Source organism: Plectropomus leopardus, chromosome 6 (assembly GCF_026936395.1).
Source record: "Plectropomus leopardus strain MGB_pleo_1.0 chromosome 6, ASM2693639v1, whole genome shotgun sequence".
NCBI classification, from domain to species: Eukaryota; Metazoa; Chordata; class Actinopteri; order Perciformes; family Serranidae; genus Plectropomus; species Plectropomus leopardus.
This window is the reverse complement of record NC_142181.1, coordinates 21339129-21359221: the sequence shown is the minus strand read 5'-3', so window position 1 is coordinate 21359221 and position 20093 is coordinate 21339129. Positions and strand designations below refer to the sequence as shown.

At 40.3% G+C, this 20093-nt stretch overlaps 1 protein-coding gene across 1 annotated transcript; it reads left to right on the top strand.

The window, feature by feature from the left end:
- Window positions 1–597: 597 nt before the first annotated feature.
- On the top strand, window positions 598–19689 carry itpkcb (inositol-trisphosphate 3-kinase Cb). Its single transcript, XM_042486115.2, has 8 exons — window positions 598–731; window positions 3466–4783; window positions 15753–15852; window positions 15944–16157; window positions 16420–16624; window positions 17218–17319; window positions 17505–17576; window positions 17727–19689. The coding sequence occupies exons 2-8, from the start codon at window positions 3653–3655 to the stop codon at window positions 17934–17936; spliced, it is 2034 nt and encodes a 677-aa protein (XP_042342049.1). The 5' UTR covers window positions 598–731; window positions 3466–3652; the 3' UTR covers window positions 17937–19689.
- The last annotated feature ends 404 nt before the right edge of the window (window positions 19690–20093 follow it).

The window sequence follows — 20093 nt, the reverse complement described above, 5'->3', positions numbered from 1 at the left end:
CAAAGCAAATTTTAGATTTCCTACCTTAAGACTTGTACTCAAAACTCCAGTAGGTGACTTTGTGGCTTTCAGGTACTACTTCATCCATCATTTGTGTCCAGTAGGCCAGTTCAGTAATCCAGCCATTGCCAGAATGCACGAGAAAAAAACAAAAACATAAAGTGCCAGAGGAGGATCTCCCTCCCAAGTGTTCCGAAATCCTTGAAACGCCCCTGGCTACAGTAAAACATTTTGGGGAGCATTTAAACGCAGCACTTTGAGATCTTCACTTCAAGTTCAGGTGTCGCGTGCTGTCAGGTAGGCCTAGTAGTCCCCGGACGTTTTGATGGACACAAAACCATAACCTTGTGTTTCAGTTAATGACATTTTCTCAACCACCACTTTTTAAATACAACTTTAAGGACAGATAGCCGACGGAAGCCCGTGTCGGTTAAAAAGGCCGATTTTATGTCACTTTAGGTGTGTGTTTTAAAGTATTTCAGAGCCTGAAAGTTTGATAACCCTGCTCCTGTTTGTTACAAGCGTTTCCTCTTTCACTTTAAAACCACACGCTGATACTAGGCTACACTACAAACACACACACACACACACACACACACACACACACACACTCCACAGATAAGTCGCAGACACATCCCCTTTACCCTGCTGTAACGTTATAAACCTCCGCCTATCTGTCAGACTTCACAGCTGGTTCACACACAGCATGGGAGCAACTCAGGATCTGCCTGGTAAGTTTTATTTTCCAGTGTGATTCCAGCTGTCACGGTAGGCCTATATGAAGGATCACATTTTATTTATTGATTTGTTTAGCCTAACTTAGGCCTGCTATGTTTTTTTTTTTATCTGCAGCTACTTTAAGCTTTAGGAAGTCGTGTTGTGTGCCTCTGTAGGCTATTGCCTTTGCCAAAAAAGTCACTTAATATAGGCTATACATAAGAGGGGAAAAAATCTACTTGAAATTTATCGGGCAACATTTCTGTCCTCATAATATCTCAGTGATTAGCTTATTTTGATACCCTTAATGCAGTGTGGCTGTTAGTTTCTTTAAAGAAAATGGACATTTCATTTTTACAGTAAAAGCAAACGTGTTTTCGACTCAAGCCACATTGTCAGTTCTTGATATTACACAATAGGAATTTATATAGGCTAGTAGATGACACTGTGAGTGAGTTATTAGATGATTTAACTGTCAGGCCACCGTAGATCATTTTTAGCGTTTTATTTGTTTGCCAAGTGATAAGAGTGACAATCTTCCCATAAAGTGTGTGGGGTGTGTGGGTACACTTGATGTTCAAAAGAATCCAATAATGTCAGCATGACTTAAGACTCAGTCACCCCTCCCTCCCTGCTGTGAGTCATAATTATGTATGATTAATTATGATTTAGATTACAAAAGCTTGTTCTTGAATGTGTGCGTGTTGTGCATGATGAGCTGTTCTTTCCATTGTTATCCTTCCGGTCTTGTTTCCTCTCTGTGAGCATTCCTTCCTGACAGCAGGGTGGCTCCAGTGCTGTCACAGTATATGACAGTAAAGTAACACTCAGAAGCTCGCTGCATCTCACGCTTTGCATTTGTTCAGGATGCCGACCGTATGATTTGTAAAATGATGAAATGTGTCTATAGTGAGAGGAAAGCTGCAATCTCATGTAAAATACTGATGTGAAAACAGTAGTTTGCGATAGCTGTCAGTAGTCTTGAATCTGTGACCATGCAGAGAGCAATGTGTCATTCACCTTAAAGGTCCCGTATAAAGACAAGAGCCACAGTGGCCGAAGTATATTTAGAGTATGTTATTTCAGCAAACTCAATGAGAGGCTATACTTGAAGGTCCTGTATTGTAAACAGATTTCCATGTCTTTTGAAAAATGTATATAGAGCAGGTATAGGTGTCATATAAATACAGTGAAAGTATGGAAACATTCAATCTGCACGTCCTTATTCAGAAACTGTGACGTTCCATTTGCCATCAGGCCTTCCCTGAAGTTGTGATATCACAAACTATATTGACGTTACAAAATTGAAACATAAACTTACGGTTCCCTTTATATTTCCTGTTGGTATGTCTTTTAGTGTATGCTAATGACATCACCTGACAGGAAGTAAACATGGACCAAAGCTGTTGGCTATTATTGCATGTCCAGAAAACTTGTCTATACAGTGCCATTACAGTCATTCCTTGTCAGCAATGACAGCATTTTTTTTTTTACATTAAAGCACGTAAACATGTCCTAATAGAAGCACAAAATATAAGTATGACCCGAAAATCAGCATAATAAGGGACCTTTAAAGTTTTCCATCTTTACAGAGTATGTTTCATTATCAATTGGAACCAAACAATAGAGGTTGAACTGCACTTACTGTTGGTATTTTCTGTTTTGAAATCCCTGCCTGTGTGGGACACTTATTTAGTGCTAAAAAAGAGAGTCACTTAATCCAGTTGTTGATGCACAAAAATTAAATCAAAACATTTGATAACTGTGTAAGTACTTTTTTAAGTAAAAAGGCCAACACATTTTCTTCTTGCTTGCTCAAAACTATGAAGATTTCTTTCTTTCTTTCTTTCTTTCTTTCTTTCTTTCTTTCTTTCTTTCTTTCTTTTTAAGTATCTTTGTACATTAAATAGATTGTGGGTTTGGACTGTGGGTCACATAACATAGGCAACTTGAAGACGTCACTTTGAGCTCTGTGAGAGACGTTTTCTTTTTTCCTGCCATCCTTTTCAACTGATCTATAAATCGAACAAATATGTGAAAGTCAAAGATTCACTATGAAAGTTTAATCAGTAATGACAATAGTCTTTGTTTCAGCCCTAGTTGTTTTGAGAACTGGCTGAAACAAAGTGTAGGTCATGTGTATTTGAGTCAATATTGATTTGAGAGTTTACCTTGTTGATATCATGCTTTGCTTATATTGACCATATTTAATGTGATTTTTAGCATTTTAAGAAACACTACACTGAACACATGGCCATTGGGGTTTAAATAACGTGCTGTAGTGATACAATAGGCTTACTTGAACACGAGTATATGTGTCCAGACACGGGAGGGCAGTATTTCTTTTACTAACACTGATGAAACAGAGCCAGACACTCCCTGAAACCATGAATATCTTTGCACTCAACAGTTTTACTCATGTATTGAAATAATTCCTCCTATCATAATTTCCTATGAGCATAATCCATGTGCCTGTGCATAATATTTGACATCCCACTGTTACTTCCTTTGTCCTGCTCCAGGAAATAATACCTAAACTGAACTGATAAATCAAAGATGTTTGGGCATTCTTGAGCCAGAAACTCTGATTAATGACAGCCAGTGCTCACTGGAGCTATTATAAATATGCAAGTGCTTTTATGTGTGCTGTTAATGATTACACTATGAGACTGATTAGTGGACTTAAAGGGGTGTGTTTGCTACAATTTGATGTGTACTAAATTATTCATCATGCGTTTGTTCTCACAGATCTGAAGGAGATGGAAAAAGAGGATGGGGCAATTTAAGTTTTCCCAGACTTATTGAATGGACTGTGTGACTAATGGCTTACAGTGCTTTGTAGGAGTTACGGTTTAAGTGGTTTCAACTATTTTCTAATTCATCCACTGAGGGTGTGTCTGGGACTCAGTGTTACTACCAGGCTACGGCATGCAGGATGGGCCAAACTCGCTCGGATCTATCGCACAGCACCGCCGCCCCCGGCAGAGCGAAGCGGAGAGCAGGCGAAACAGCTCAGCAGCGACTCTCTATCTGCCTGTTTCGGTGCGGAGAGAAGCCACGGGGTGACCAGTTAAACCGGAATCCGATGAAAAATAAAGTGTTATCGTGTCTGGGAAGGAGAAAGCGAGACTCAGGTGAAACAGAAGCCGATATAGGTTGCGGAAACGGAGCCGGAGATCCAGCAACGCGCCGCGATCACAGAGTAGGAAAGTTGCCGAGGGACGAGGTTGTGTCGGCGGTTGGGGAGCACCGAGCATCCCCGGGTTGTTTCGAGACCCCACCCGGCCTAGATGGAAGTGACAAGGCTATCCAACACACCGTGAACCGAGAGACAGCGGCTGAATCGTCCGATGCGTCTGGTTTGGGAACCGGTGAAGTCAGCGGAGCGGGCTGCGAGGAGCCGAAACCCGAGCGAGAGGACAATGCCTCGGATCCCCCGACGAGGGCCATGGAAGAGCAGCTACCGGGGGGACACAACCAGGACCTTATTGTGTCTGAGGAATTAACCAGTGTGAGTTCAGCCCAGCTGCTTACTTCTGATCCGGACACTGAGCGGACTTTGTCCCGCCTGTCCCCGGATCGACCGGTGGACAGTGGGCTGTCGATTACAGACGACCACGCGGAGGTTAAGATGACTAAAAGTGACTGTAACACCGTTTCATGTCGGCCCAAAGCGGCTCCCGTTAAAAGTGAGAGCCGAAATGAATCTGTTGTGGTCCCCCAGGGTCCCACAGGGGGCCAAAGTTTTCCAGGAACCATACCGAAACTCATAATAACCAGAGACCCCAGTCCGACCCGCTCTCCTGCCCTGCTGACCGTCCGAACGGAGCTCAGCACCGGCTCGTGTCTGGAACCTCACCCCGATGACGAGTCGCCCTGCTCGGACAGCGGCTGCGGAGGGTCCCCTGCGCTGATGCGGTCCCCGAGGAAGCTGTCCAACTCCTCCTCCATCGGCCTGTCCTCCGCCTCGTCCTTCGAGGAGTCCGAGGACGACTTCACCGGGAGCGACATCGAGTCCAGTCTGTCTCCAGCCCGGTCAATGTGCAGCCCGGAGGATGGGACAGGGGTGAGTGTCTTTTCCAGTGCTTTTCTTTTTCTATGCAACAAACACCTGGTTGAAATCATAAGTGGAAAGCAATTAATACTCTACTTTAAGTAAGTATTGTAGTTTTTAGGGACTGTTCGTAATTTATGAAAGTGGAGATTATGGTGCAAAACAGGGGAGGCGTGTCAAATATTTTTTAAGCACTGGGAAGGGACTTGTGTTTTGTATTTAGACATAATGGAGGGAAATACAACTTTAAAGGGTTGTATTTTGTATTTATTTTTAATTCCCACTGATCCCCAAATTCCTGTGGTGGGTATAAAAGACACATTTTTTAAAACATTTTTTTTAAAGAATTGCCCAAATTAAACCATTTATATTATAACCACAAACAGATATTCTGTTTTTCACAGTTTGACAGTCCTTGAACACCTTATGTCCCATGTAGGCAGTTACATTTCCAATTTAAAGTTTTGATTAAAAAAATAAACCATTTGTATTGACCAGATACTGTAAAAACTTTCAATTCTGCACCTCTGCTTGCATGACAGTAGTGAAAAAGCAAGATTTTTTTTCGCAAGCTGATGCGCGTTTTTGTATCTTTACTGTTTTTAGCCCCATGAATTAAAGGCCTTTTTTGATTTCCAAACCACCCTGAGTGCCCAGACTTGGATCTTTTACGCCACAATTTTTTTCGGTTAGAATTTTCTCCTTTTTTATAAAAAGGACACATTTTTAAAATCGAATCCACCATACCAAGTTACCGATACTGGCACTGTTTTGTACAGGTTTTCACTCATATGATGATTACTTGTTGCTTGGCTCCAATACACACATTTGGTGTAAACATATAAAAAGAAAAGATTATTAACGGTGGAGGGAGGGTCGTGCATTTTATCACAGTCAATCAGGGAGGCTCACGGAAACATATTTGCAGCTCTCGCGGAGGGTCAAGATTTAAAAAGAGATAATGAAGTCAGACCCGAGCCACCGCCCTCCTCTGACAAATAAAGTACAGTCCCTTACTCCAATACATTTATTTGACAACTTAAGTCACATTACAGATTTATGTTGTTAACACAAACATTTAAATTAACTCATAAATAAAGAGATACTATTTTAGGTTAAGGTACCCAGCAGTAAATTAAGTAATTAGAACGCTCCACCTTTGTCAGCTGCAACAGTAAAGCAATGAGCACATGGATGCATCAATAAATATAACCCAGCAACATCATTTATATTATTATAAAATTGGCCATTCTGCATAGAAAATACTTTTACTTTCTACTTTATTCTGATGCTAATACTTTCATAATTTTACTGAAGTAATATTTTAAAAGCGGGACTTTAACTTGCAGGTTATTTCTACATTTACTTAAGTAAAAGGTCTAAGTAATTCTTCCACCAATAATAGATATTGTGGTTGCAGTTAAATAGCCAATAAGAGTCATATTATGGACTGTCAGCTGCACTACAAACGGGTCTTACTGCTTTGGCTACCAAAAAATTACAAATTCAAACATTGTGCAATTGATGGTCTTGAAATACATACAGTTTGTGGCAGTTTTCCAGTCTGGTGTCAGGTGCAAAATTACTACACAATTACCTGGAACCGGTTTGAGGAAAACAATTGAATATAAAGTAACCTGTACAAACCTATCCACATTGCACACAATGCATACAGGACACATGCAGGCCAAAAACCCTAAGAGTGTGAAGTCACACTCCACAAATATGCATTTCCTTATTTACTGTTGCACGGCTGCTTTACTTGAATGCACATGCACAATGACAGTCACTATCAGTTGATTCAGGATGCCAGATGTCATCTTTGTCTCACTGCTCTCTGTCAAAGCTAAAATGCATGTTAGGGGTCAGTTAGGGGTCTTTGTCATATTGATATTTTACGGTTGCTGTTCTACAAATTACAAAAATAAGACTTGAGTCAGTCAGGAGGTTTACAGCATGTGTCTACTAGTTTCAATGGATCTCTTGTTTGTTTTAAATGTGGTAACAGTGGCAAATAGCCTGAAGCCTGAATGGTTGGACTCACCAAAAACCCTGAAAATGAACAGGAATATCAAATTTTAACCAGATGAGAGGAAACTGCCTCGTATCTCCAACCCCCATGTTTGTGTCCTTTTACTCCCATGCCTCGTGATCACATGGCTTTGCTGAGCTTAGATTTAGGACCATTTGAGCAGGGTCTGGATGCGTGTTTGAATCATTTGTCATCCCATTACAGCTGCCACTTCAGCTCTGTGCAGTTCATAAACAAAGATGCTATCACGGCAAAAAAGAAATGAGTTTGCTGACTCGGAGGTTTCAGATTTTCCTCTCCTCCAGACACCAGCGGGAGCGCTTGAAGTTTCCAAGTAGGAAGTTGAGCTGTTTCCCCCCTTGAGTCAAGAGGCTTTGATGTTGACTAGAAATGCTTGGAATGAGACGAATCTTAAAAACAGGATGTCCCCACTTCAGTCATCTTGTGACTCCAATTCTCTTTTTTGCAACATGTGAATCCTGAATGTCCAGGTTTTCTGTTAAGGCCACGTCACTGAGCATGCATCTTGAAAGATGTTCAACTGTCAGCATGCCATTCACATTGCGTCGTTTGAAACAGAGAAACCTGTCAGAAGTTGCACTCATCTATTTTTTTAATAACAAAGTCATTTATTTTCTCACAGTAGACGCTCCACCTTTGTTTGGTATTTAATGTCTCTTTCCGAAGAGAGAGAAAAGCGTGACACAGATACAATGTGACTCCAGTCAGATTTACAGGTCTGGACACTTGGAAAAAAAGTCAGCATAGTAGACTGTTAGAGCTTTCTTTAAAATCTGATTTCAATTTCCCAATTTGCTATAATTTTTATTTTTACAGGCACTTTGAGCAATAGCACTCTGAATGTGCCAGCATTACCAGAAAGGCAAATTTTCAACTTTTATCCCTTTGTTAGATGTAAAATTAGCTGTTAAACAGTAACAATCAAAAAAACACAACAGACAAAACATAATTATGTCACATATAAACAAAAAATACACTATTCTAAGAATAAACAAGCATAACTTCACTCACATATAATTGCTTACAAAAAAAGAACTCCCATTATAACATTTTTAATGTCTCTCCAAGATCAGTCTTTTATTTTATCATGAAAAGCCTTAAATCGTCGCATTTCTCCACGTCAGACGTGCTGATTGGCTGCCGGTTACAGCGATGATAATATAATGAGCAGCCCAGTGGACGGTGTAAATTCCTGGTCATTACACCGTCAGTCAGGAAATGAGCAACCTGAGGAGTTGCACTTAAAGTGTTGTAACAAAACATAATGACGTCAGCCTGTGGTTTCTGATAAGGGCTGTGTTTAATGGGTACGTTTTGGCCTCTCACAGCTGAGTAAAAGCACTTTGGTCCGTCATACAGTGATTAACTAATGAAGGGTGTGTGTTTGTTACTGGCTTAAAAGAATCTGTAGCCACACTGTTAGCTCCCAGCCAAACCAGTTGCATTTCATACGCTCAGCGAGGTGAGCAGATACTTGATCAAACATGCATACTCAGAGAGACGCACACACTTACAGAGATGTTGCATTCAGAGTTCAGAGCGTGTCATGGAAAATTGGGCTGAAGGCAGAGCCGGTTGCTATGCAACATAGTTGCCTTATATGGTTCTTTTTTTTTTTTTCCTTGTCTTGTTCTCTCTTTCTCACACAGACAGTATCTACTCTGTCCCTGACATTTCTGTGTTTTTGATTCCTACAAATGTCTGCTCAGTCAACAGTGCACATGTTACTTTATTACTTATAATCAGATTATGAGACACACTTTCTCCCTGCGTGATATTTTGCCCTGAAACCCCGTGAGACATACAGTGGAACAAAAAACAAGAGGAAAATAAGTGTGAGCGGGCAAAAAAAAAAAGAACAAAACATGCGCTCAACTTTGAACATGTAGCCTACACGTGTTGATGATTCCTCTTATTTATTCGTGCTTATTCACATGAGCCACAATTGAAGGCTTGTTTTCCGCGTCACCCATTATACAAAGTCCCACACATCACTCCCACTGCGCTTATGCACAGAATCCATGACACAAAGCAAAAGAATAAAAATATAATTGCTATTATATTTATCAATGGCCGGGTTTTTACAGCATGACAGTAAAAATGACTAATAAAAGAGTGGAGGAAGTATTCAGATCCTTAAGCAAAAGTACTAATGCCACATGTAACCATTCTCTTTTACGAGCAGAAATCCTAAATCCGCTAAAAAATGAACGTATGCAAGTAACATTAAAAAAGTGTTATTATTTTTTCATATATTTTATTATTGGATTGTTTTTGCGTACTTTAGTTGCTGGTCGAAATTTTTTTGGCCCATTGTACTGAGTGTTTTGTATTTGAAACATACTAATAGTTAACAGTAAAAAGTGTAGTATTTCCCTCTGGTTTATTGTGAGGTAATTATAAAATAGCACAAAATGGAAATACTTCACAGGTTTTTTATTTACTTGGTTACATTCAACAACTGATGACATTATATTCAGGGCTTCCAGGGTCATGGAAAAAATGGAAAAGTCATGGAATTTCCCAACCCCATTTTCCAGGCCTGTGAAAGTCATGGAATTAGTAAAAGCATCGAAGTTTTGGAAAAGTCATGGAATTTTGTGTGTAATGAAATTGTCACAGTAATCTTCATGAATAATCTTTCAGGTAGCGTTACATAAAGGCAATTTTATTTTCTGTATCCGTCAACGTAACGTAGCTTCTGTCTTCACATACAGTCTGCGAGCTGTAATGATTCTTGAATACAGTGTTAATCTGATATGTTAGTAAAAAGCAAATGTGGCTTAAGGACAATCTTCTTTAAGGATCCTTTGACATGTGGACTGGAGGAGGCGAGGATTGAATCGCCAATCTTCAGATAAGTGGATGTACGGCTCTACCTCCTGAGCCACAGAACATCACACAACAGATATTTTTATAACCGGTTATTAGTTATTTCTTCAATTAATCACCCATAAACAATAGTAATGATAATCATATAAAAATATTACAATTATATCAATATTAAAAACCGAAAAATGGAAAGTCAAAATTTCATAGAAGTCAAAATGATATCATAAAATTTGCCAAATTATTTAATTCACAGCCATAAAAGAGGATTTTAAGATATAGTCATATATTTTTTCCCTGTTAAACAACATTAATTATTTTTCTGAACAATGATAGACAGAATGCACCCAAACAAGCTCAAAGAAAAAATCTGAGTTTGAATTTGTAAAAGTCTCTTTTCTGTAGACTTTTTTTTTTTTTTTTTTTTAAAAACATCTTCTGTTTGTTCAGCGGCCCACCACAGCTGAACTGCTTGAATGCTGAAGACCTGACTCAAGGGAAAGGGATGTGGTTTTAAAGCAGTGAGGTAGTTTTGTAAATGGAGCTCTGACAGTACCTGAAAACACCCTCAGCATATACACATGAAGTCACTCCTGTAGCTGATGATAGTCGTCTGACAGGTTCTACACACACACACATACACATGCACACACATGTCTGTAGGTCTCATAGTACTGAGGAATTTGTCATGGAGACAAAAGCAGAGAGCTGGGAGGGTTTGGGAAGGCCTGTTGTCCCTACCCCCATGAATCTGGCAGGAGAGTGGCTCAGCGTGGGGCTCAGGATCGGCCCTGTGAGGATTAGGGGATGAGAGAGAGAGGAGAGGAACAAAGGTGACTGAAGGGAAAGAGAAGACAGCTTATTGTGTGCAGATTCGTACCCTCAGGGAGAGTGAGCGAATGATTTAGGGCAAAAGGGGACTAGTTCAAGCAAGCAGATGGTCGTCTGAGAGCAAAATGACAGCTTTAGGTATGTGGATATGCTTGATGACAGCGAAGATATATTGAGAAAGTCAAGAGAGGAAGGGAGGAGTGTCATGATGTTGTAACGGGAGAAACTGTGAATGGGGAGGTCAAAAAGAGGCTGTAGAGGAGGAGAAAGGGGGTCAGTTTGAGAAATTGGCATGAGCTCCTAACATAGGAGGATTATTTACCAGCATCAGTTTACAGCGAGGGTTTACGGGCTGACTGAATACCTGGAATAAGACGCAGCATTAGCTGGGAGCTAACGGTAAAGAAGGTTATAGATGATTGTGAAGGATCTCAGGTCGGCCGGGAGGCACACGGTTGGAGGCGCCCTGTGCTGATGGTGCCGAGTGTTTTGTGCTGGCTGCGTTCCTGCTTCGTCTCCGGGGCTGTGTGTGCTTGTGTCTGCGCCTGCCTCTTCCTCCACTACTGCTCTGTCTGCCAGGTAAGGAATTGAAAGTGGCATTTTTTATCCAGAGCGGTGATGTAGACTGTTGAGTGCATTTGCATGTCACGTCTCTTCAGACAGATAATTGGAGGCCAGATTATATAAAGCACAGGTTTGGGTATTCAAATGTAAAGGTGATATTCCAGTCTCTTTTTGCTGCTCACAGGTAACTGGGATGATCTCGCTGTCTGGGCTAAGAAGCCAGTAAGCCAAGCAGCAGGATCAACATGCTTCTGTAATACTTTATGCAAGCACTTCTATTCTCAGAGATGTAATTTGACGATACACCCAGCTGCCAGTTTATTAGGTGAACCTGTGTAATGCTTTTTGCTGAGAGGTGTCAGTCCCTCTACTATAGGATTCATTTCAGGGCTGTTGTATTGGAGTGCCTTATATAGTGCCTTAAGCTTGGTAAACAAACCAACTGCTTAAAGACATAGTACATTAAATGCATTTCAGAGGACCATGTCCAGGAAATAACCTCCCAATACCATAAAAAATATATATGTTTGACACCATTTTCTATTACTTTTGAAAATGACATTGATGGCATAAAATGTATTAATTTGATTATTTTTATTAAGAGAAAAATAGAAGAATATATATATATATATATATATATATATATATATATATATATATATATATATATATATATATATAACCTGACAACGACAACTTTTTTTGGTTAGTAGCAGAGAAAAGCAGAATGACTGTAGCAAACAATGATAATATGAGAAAGCAAAAAGGCACAGCTGGTATCTGTGTAGCTATACTGTGAAAAATGAGTATTGAAACAGTTTCAGATATTCACAATCAGTTGATAAATCAGTATTTTAGATAAAGAAACACAATTGTTGTCAATACAGTGTAACATAGAAATATTGTGTGGCGATATTGTATCAGTACAGTAATTCCAGTGTATAGATATTTTATTATAAAAATTTTGAATATTGCAAATGCAAATTACCTTCTGGTAGCCTACTACATCAATTGCTTTTTCAGTCCGCTCAATACATTTACCTGCTATAAAATGAAGTGAGATGAACAGACTGAAACTTTTGTCTTATGAGATAAAAAAGAGATGTTGACAAAGTCTTCTAATTTAAGGTTGGAAAAAGAAAATAAATTACAATATATGTTGCCACAATACTAAGCATATTACAAATATAATTGCAGTAAAATTATATTGTGCCATAAAATGAGGATTGATTGAGAGAAACTGATAGAGACAGTGGGACTTCAGTTTGATTTAAAGTGGGGGAAAATTTGAACAACGCAATAGAGGAAGGTATCGTCTCTTTGCGGAGTGAAGAGGAAGCTTATAAAACAAAGAACGATGAAATGATGTCTGTTATATATTCCTGAGTTATATAACAGAGAAAGCGGAGATGGTGTAGGTTGAACTGCGAGAGGTGAAATGTGACCTCCGTGTCTCAAAAAGCTGGGATGTGTGGGATGGAGAGGCAGGATGAGACAGCAGTGCTGTTACACAGTTTGTTCAGTTTGAGGTGAAACAGTCCAGTCTTTATTTTTACACATCATTTCCAGGGATCTTCTTATCCAAACACCCCCATTAGCAGAATTAGCTCCGACTGCAACTAGTAATTTTAGACGGATGCATCGGACCCCCCAGATGCAAAACATTAAGCTGTCAACTCGAAGCAATTAGAGAAAGAGCCTGATGACAAGTGGTTAAGAGACGTGAAAGAAGAGAGGCTGGAGATTTGGGCGTCTGCTTCACCCTCCTCTCCCATCAACCCCCACCAGACTGTCATCTGTCACTGACGGTGAGACATGAAGCTAATAATAGCAAAAATGAAATGAAACCCAGGTTACTGTGGTCTGATGGGTAAACACAGTTTGTGTTATGTCCACAAACGGATGTTACCTCAGGAGATTATTTTTTGGCGGCAGTGTTGGCCGTTTTGTAAAGCTGATCTTTAACAGTAACTACAGTGTGCTGGTCTAGCAGGCAGGAAGCGTCACTTTTCTGAGAGTTTCACATTATAACTAAAGATATAAAAGTTATTGAAATTTGCATAAATGCCCCCAAAAGACCTCTAATTTAAATACACTGATCAAGGATGAAGAACGCTTGTGTATTTCAGAGCCAAATTCTGCTTAAACTTGTCTAAAACCTCGAGTAAAATAAACTGGAAAATGACCCCAAAGTAAACAATGTCTACAGTACGTGTATATATTTCACCCGCTCTGCTCAGAGGTGAGAAGAGGGCGAGGTGCGTCCTCATAACATCCTATAAACTCTTATGTGCTGAACTTTACATAACAGCTTCATAATTCTCCCTTACTGCAGCACTGTGGAGGCAAACCCCTGACGTCAGTTTTACTGTACTGAGCTGGTGAAGTGTCTCAAGGTGGACTGCTTGTTGTCTTTTTTGTTGTATGAGGTTAGGGGGACTATATTTCTGCTCTGGATGAATACAACTCTCCTGTTTCAATCAGAGAACAGATGATACATGCTGGAAAGGCAAAGAAATATTTATACTTTTGAAGAAAATTGTTTAGCCTCTCAAGAAAGTCAAGGCTGCAGTTTAATACAGCTAGATCTAAAGGTAAGAAGGGAAGTATGCATAAACAAAACACTCCCTATCAATGAGGAGGGGGTATGTTTGAGGAGATAGCCTTTTAATTCCTGGTGGTGCTGTTCTCTGCCCGGATACAAAAGCCAAACCAAGAAATTAGAAAAACAGAGAAGGCAAATGGTAGTCTTCACCCAAACTGGGCCAGACTTGGCTGTTTAAGGCAAAGGATGATTGTGGAAAATAAAAAAAAAGGTTTTTTAACATGGAAAACCTACTGATTTTTATTCAAGAAAAAAAGTCTTGTCCCTTTTTAAATTCATTGTCACCGGCAAATAGAGCTACAACCAACAAACAAAGCAATTTATTTCATCATTAACAAATAGTTTGTGTTGTCTATAAAATTTTTTAAATTTCCCAGAACCCAAATTGACGGCTACAACTTGCTTAATAATGAATAACTAAAAAAAGCAATGCAGCAAATTCTCACATTTAAGAAGTTTAAAACCATCAAATTTTTGACATTTTTGCTTGAAAATTCACTGAAACAACTAATTGATTATCAAAATAGCGGGTGATTAATTTCCTTATGAAGGACTAATCGATTTATAGCCTAATTCTAAGATTTGCAAGTCCTTCAATGCCCATGCATCATTGTGCATGGATCAAAAGTACACAGTTTGGTTTGTTTAGTGCAATATTTCAAAATACGTGAGAGGAAATGATCTCATGTTTCAAACTTGGTGCAATGCAGTTGGTGTACACGTGTGTCATCGCTCTTGTGTGTCCTGGCAGCGACAGAGGTTATGTAGGGGTTAATCTGTTGATGGGATAGAAGGTCTCAGGTCGCAGGTGTCATGTACTCACTCTCATTACTCTCTGCCTCTTGTGTGTCTCAGAAGTCCTGACATTGACTAGCTGACGAAGCACAGTTTTGTTGTACTAATCATGAGGAACCAACAGAACTAAATGGTCAAATCTTTTCTCAGTAAAAATTTCACGCCTACGTACTTTCAGAAAAAGTAACTTGTAGCACTTCATCCCTCATAGCTGATAGAGAGTTATTTTCAGGGTCACAGAAAAGCAAGAGATACAAAACAGCGCTTCTTAAGCTCTTAAAATCCTCTTTTTATTTTTTTTAATTCCTCCTCTAAGATAAACACTACAGTGTCGGTTGCATTTAGAGTGTTTTATTGTGACAGGTTTTCAGCAGAGCAGCTGTGGAAAGAATGCATGTGAGGGGAGCAGAGATAGGCCGACGTGTAAACATGGCAGAGATAGGCTCGCCCCGGGAGCAGCACAGTCATTCATACAAGTTATTTAGTTATAAAAAGATTAGTTTTATTATTGTAGCCTCTTGTCCCTGTGTTTGATTGCTCACTTTAACCCTTTGTTTCCTCTGTTACACTCATGCTTTCGGTGTTAAATATATAGTATATCTGCATATAGTACAGAAAAAAAAACAGGAACGATTAGAAAGGATGCAAATTATGCGATTTTTGCGTCTTGGTAATCGAACTGTAATGTAACGCTCACATCCTGAACTGGCTGTGTGTTTGTTGTGATTTCCCACACACGCATGTTGTAATCGATGTCATGTTCCTCTCAGATTGCTTACGTCAAAGCCCCCGTTGCACACTGTCCTTGCTCTGATGTTTCCCAGCACACACACACACACACACACACACACACACACACACACACACACACACACACACAGTTACACACACAGTTTCAGACAGTGAGGCTCTCTTTTACACCACCACGGTGGCTTTAGTAAATGTTTTATGAATGGGCTGTGTCCTGTACGTTGTGCACCTGGCCTTGGCTAAAAGGGGAGAATCTGTCCAATGTCTACAGAGGTTTATGTCTGTGTGTGTGTGTGTGTGTGTGTGTGTGTGTGTGTGTGTGTGTGTGTGTGTGTGTGTGTGTGTGTGTGTGTGTCAGCATGCTCATGCTACAGGATGTGTTTTCCTTTAATGAATAATCATGCTCCCGCCTGTGTTCAGCTCAATGCTTTTGTTGAGAGCAGAAATGAAACCCTCGTACTGATTAGTCAGAGCTGCAGATTCGTCAGTTACGTGATGACCCACACCTTTTTGTGACAAGAGGATGACGTTCTTTGTCGCTTTCCTTTTTCCAGAATAAGTCCTGGCAGAAACTGAAGACCATGGTTCACTGGTCCCCCTTCGTCGTGTCCTTCAAGAAGCGTTACCCATGGGTGCAGCTAGCTGGCCATGCCGGTATACATAAATACAATTTACATAACTGTGCACAACATCCTTACTTTATCTTCCGTTTTTAATCTTCAATTTGTCTGTCTCCTTACCCAAGGTAACTTCCAGGCTGGGGAGTACGGACGCTTGTTAAAGCGATACTGTGAGTGTGAGCAGCAGTGCCTACAGAAGCTGATGGAGGACACTCTGCGGCCCCACGTGCCTGGTTATTATGGTGTAGTAAAGAGAGACGAGCAGGACTATAATCTGATGGATGACCTGCTTGCTGACTTTGACTCGCCCTCCATCATGGACTGTAAGATGGGCAGCAGGTGAGACTGAGCACAGGGAGAAGAAAACAGGACTGTGTGCAAAACATTTTTCAGAGCTCATATTATGCTTTAGAGAGCCTTGAAAATGAACCTTTATACACAGCAGTTTTCTGCATCTACCATATTTGCATTGCATGATAATAAAAATAATGGCAGTATCTGTGGTCAACAAAATGCTTCACATGATTGATCTAAGCAAGACTGAATTTCAATAGATTCTTTGCATATGACTGTAATTACTTATTAAGCCTTTCCTTTTCAGGACGTACCTGGAGGAGGAGCTGATAAAAGCCAGAGAGCGTCCACGTATGCGGAAGGACATGTATGAGAAGATGGTTGCAGTGGACCCCGGGGCCCCCACAGAGGAGGAGAGGGCCCAGCAGGGAGTCCTCAAACCCCGATACATGCAGTGGAGGGAGACGCTCAGCTCCACAGCCACCCTGGGCTTCCGCATCGAAGGCATTAAGGTCAGAGGTCATGCTGCCTGGCTGTTGTACTCAGTGCTAGTGAAGAAACAAATAGTTCTATAAGAAGTAAACCAATCTAAATATTTATCAGTCTGTCCTCTCGATGGACCACACACACTGGAGAGGAAATGGAGTTTTTGGCTGGATGTGCGTGAATTTCCTTTGGGATAAATAAAGTATCTATCTGTCTGAGGGATACTGTTTGATCTTTTGAATATAAATCCAGGGCTGGTTTTCAGGTCGCACTAATAACTGTGGATTTGCATGAACTCTGTCATAAATGGAAATATCTCATGACACAGTGAGCACTTAAAGCAGCGGCTTCATTTTCCAGTGGAACAAGTATTGACGGCTGAGCTGTGGCAGTGGAATTGATATTTTTATTCGTTTTTGTTGTTGTACCCATTGCATCAGCAAAGCAAAAATCAGAGCAAATGTCCTTTTACTGATAGCACAGCCCAAATACTCTGCAGGTAACAACAACTCGCAGCTGGGATGAATCAGAAAGTGAATTACTAAATTTTGTGCAGGTCAAAAATAATAGTAGGGTGAGATCGGCAAGATATCTTCACGTTATCTTTGTTTTCCTACAGAAAGCTGATGGAACTTGTAACACCAACTTTAAGAAGACAAAGCACAGGGAGCAGGTGATGCAGGCCTTGGGGGACTTTGTAGCTGGAAACACACAGATTCTGGTATGTTAATGTGGTAAACATGCACACAAACATATATATATATATATATATATATCATATATATATACATAAAGAGAGAGAGAGATGGACTGCTGTTAGTGGCTTCAAAATTTACACTTAAGAAGGAAAGAAGAACACATTTTTTTCAGATGCTCTACATCTCTTTGTTTTTCTCTTTTTCTCAGAAACTCTACCTGCAGCATTTGGAGGAGCTCCGTTCAGTCCTCGAGCAGTCGCACTTCTTCAGATCACACGAGGTGAGACACACTGACACTCAAGTTTTCGCGATTTCCAAACAAACCTGTTAGCCGAGTTGAAGATTTTGTGATATAATCCCATCAGTAGCTTCAGGCCTGAATTGCTCACACACCTTAACTCACCTGTCTCACTGGTTTTTCCCATCGCAGGTCGTGGGCAGCTCTCTACTGTTTGTGCACGACGCCTCGGGGAAGGCCAGAGTGTGGATGATCGACTTTGGGAAGACGGTTCCCCTTCCGGACACTTGGACCTTGGACCACAGGACTCCGTGGGTGGAAGGGAACAGGGAGGACGGCTACCTGTGGGGACTTGACAACCTCATAGACATCTTCAGCAGTATGCTCCCACAGACGCCTTGAGAGAAAGACTCAGAAGACTGCAGTGAGACAGATGGTGGAAAAGATACAAGACTGGGAGAGTTTGAAGAAAAGTATTGATGATTACACAAACTGAGGCTGACAGAAGAAGGACCCACGCCAAGTGTCTTTATCCCATTATACCTGTGTGAGATGGAGATGAACTGAGACAAGCGCAGGATTTTTGATGCAAAGTGGAATATGCCAAAGGCCGCCTTCATGCTTAATGCATTCGTAGGACAGAACTGAAGGAAACAGCAGAAGGATTGCAAAGAGGGAAAACTGAATGCAGAACTTTTGTTACATGAACTGTGGAGAGCATCGTCCTCTGACTTCTTGGACCTCTAACAGTCTTTTTTTTCTACAAAGACACTTTTAACATTGCTCATCTCCCTCCTCAACATCTCCCTCTGTTGCGTCAGAGTTGCACACTGCACTCTCACAAACAGTAGAGGAATGAAACTTTTTAGCCTTTGAGGAGCAGATTTTTGTCATGGACCATTTTGATGTTTAAATATACAGCAACACTAAAACGCTGGTCTGACCACGTGTTAACTAACTTTATGTAAATACCATTTTATTTAAAATTTTTTTTTGGCCTTGGTATAATCTCCTTACCTTGTTTGTACAATTTCTGTGCCTAGCATTTTTCAAGAGCTGTTTGATCATTCCAGTGCTTTGGACTCGTGCTGTTTTTCATCCAAAGAGTTCACCTCCCAAGTGTAAACTGATTTAATCCCAAAGTTTAACTTCTTGCAGAAAAGTGTTTTTTCTGAATTTGGATTTTTTTTGTATGATAATGCAGTGAGTTTTTTTCTTGTTTTCTCTGTGCAGTAAGAAGCTTGGCAGCCATGTTTGTCTGGAATTTGTTGCACTATGGATCCTCGCAAAGCCATTGAACAAATCAAGCGGTGCCTCTGTGTGTCTTAAGATGGGAAGCAGCAGTTTACAGATGCATATTTTTTAGAAGTTTGTAACATTCCTTTAAGTTGTGATCAGAGTTGCTTCAAATTTGCAGGGAGTTTCACAGCATAGCAGTGGTTGAAATCAAACTGGATTTACCTGATCGAACTGATAAGTCAGTTTTAGGCTTGTGTGAGGTTTCACTTATCAGCTTACATGTGATCTGGAAACTGGAAATTTTTAATGTGTCTTATGATTCAACGGGTGACTAATCGAATACAACGAAGTCGCTTTTTAAACACAAGGCAGTGCTGTCAGTCTCATTTAGCTACACTAAACACGAGCTTTGTGGGATTAAAGTTGTTTATGCAGCACGGAGAGTTTACAAAGAAACAACATTGTTATATTTAGCGTCACTGCTCACAGTCATATCTGTTGTTCCTCCACTGGAACGCAGCAGGTCGTGATCAGTCTTCAAGGCGTCCTTCGACAGTGTCAGGCAGCACTGTTTGGCTGTGTGTGTGTGTTATCTGACTTCATGAAATTGGAATTCAAATTCGTTTTTTTTCATTTCCTGAAAAGTAAGCGTGCTGGGAGAGAGGAATAATATGGTGTTTACAAAGTATTATAAGTGTTTGCCCACAAATCTTCTATATTTGTAAAGTGGCAAACGATCACGTTTTCACACTGTGTGCTGCTTTGTAAGTAAGAAAACTGGATTCATAACCACATTTTGTATATTTGAAAGGCAGTGCTTTTTAAAGTCGCAAAGCACAGACAGACTGGTTAAAACTGATATTGATTCCCTGCTTTGTCCAAGTCATGGATTGCAATAAACTGGAAATAGTTTTCAGAGTTTGTTCTTCATTCTCAGAAAGTCTCTCCAAACACACCATCTCAGATCAAATGCTGCATTTAGTTTTTTATTTCTTTTAATGAATATCCTAAAACTTTTGCAGGTGAATGAAGATGACAGAATATTATAATCAAGAATTCAGTGTTGTAGTCCAGACCACCTAAACCAAGCAAGGCCAGAGCAGCGTGAGCCCCCCGCTGCACGACACACTCACAGTAAAATGTGGAACATGCAAACCACAGACGCTCCTCAAATTTATCTGAGAGATTCACATTCCTCGTCATTCACCTCTTTCATTGTCATACTGTATATTTAGTTGTATGTATAAGTGTACCATGAGAAAAGTCTTGATCAAATATTTAAAAGGCATTACATAGTTTAATTTTACATGTGGGATTTTT

Coding starts and splice junctions, on each gene's coding strand:
- itpkcb (XM_042486115.2), top strand. CDS start 3,653: ATGGGCCAAACTCGCTCGGATCTATCGCACAGCACCGCCGCCCCCGGC. Junction 4,784..15,752: donor GCCCGGAGGATGGGACAGGG/GTGAGTGTCTTT, acceptor TCCTTTTTCCAG/AATAAGTCCTGGCAGAAACT. Junction 15,853..15,943: donor GCAGCTAGCTGGCCATGCCG/GTATACATAAAT, acceptor TCCTTACCCAAG/GTAACTTCCAGGCTGGGGAG.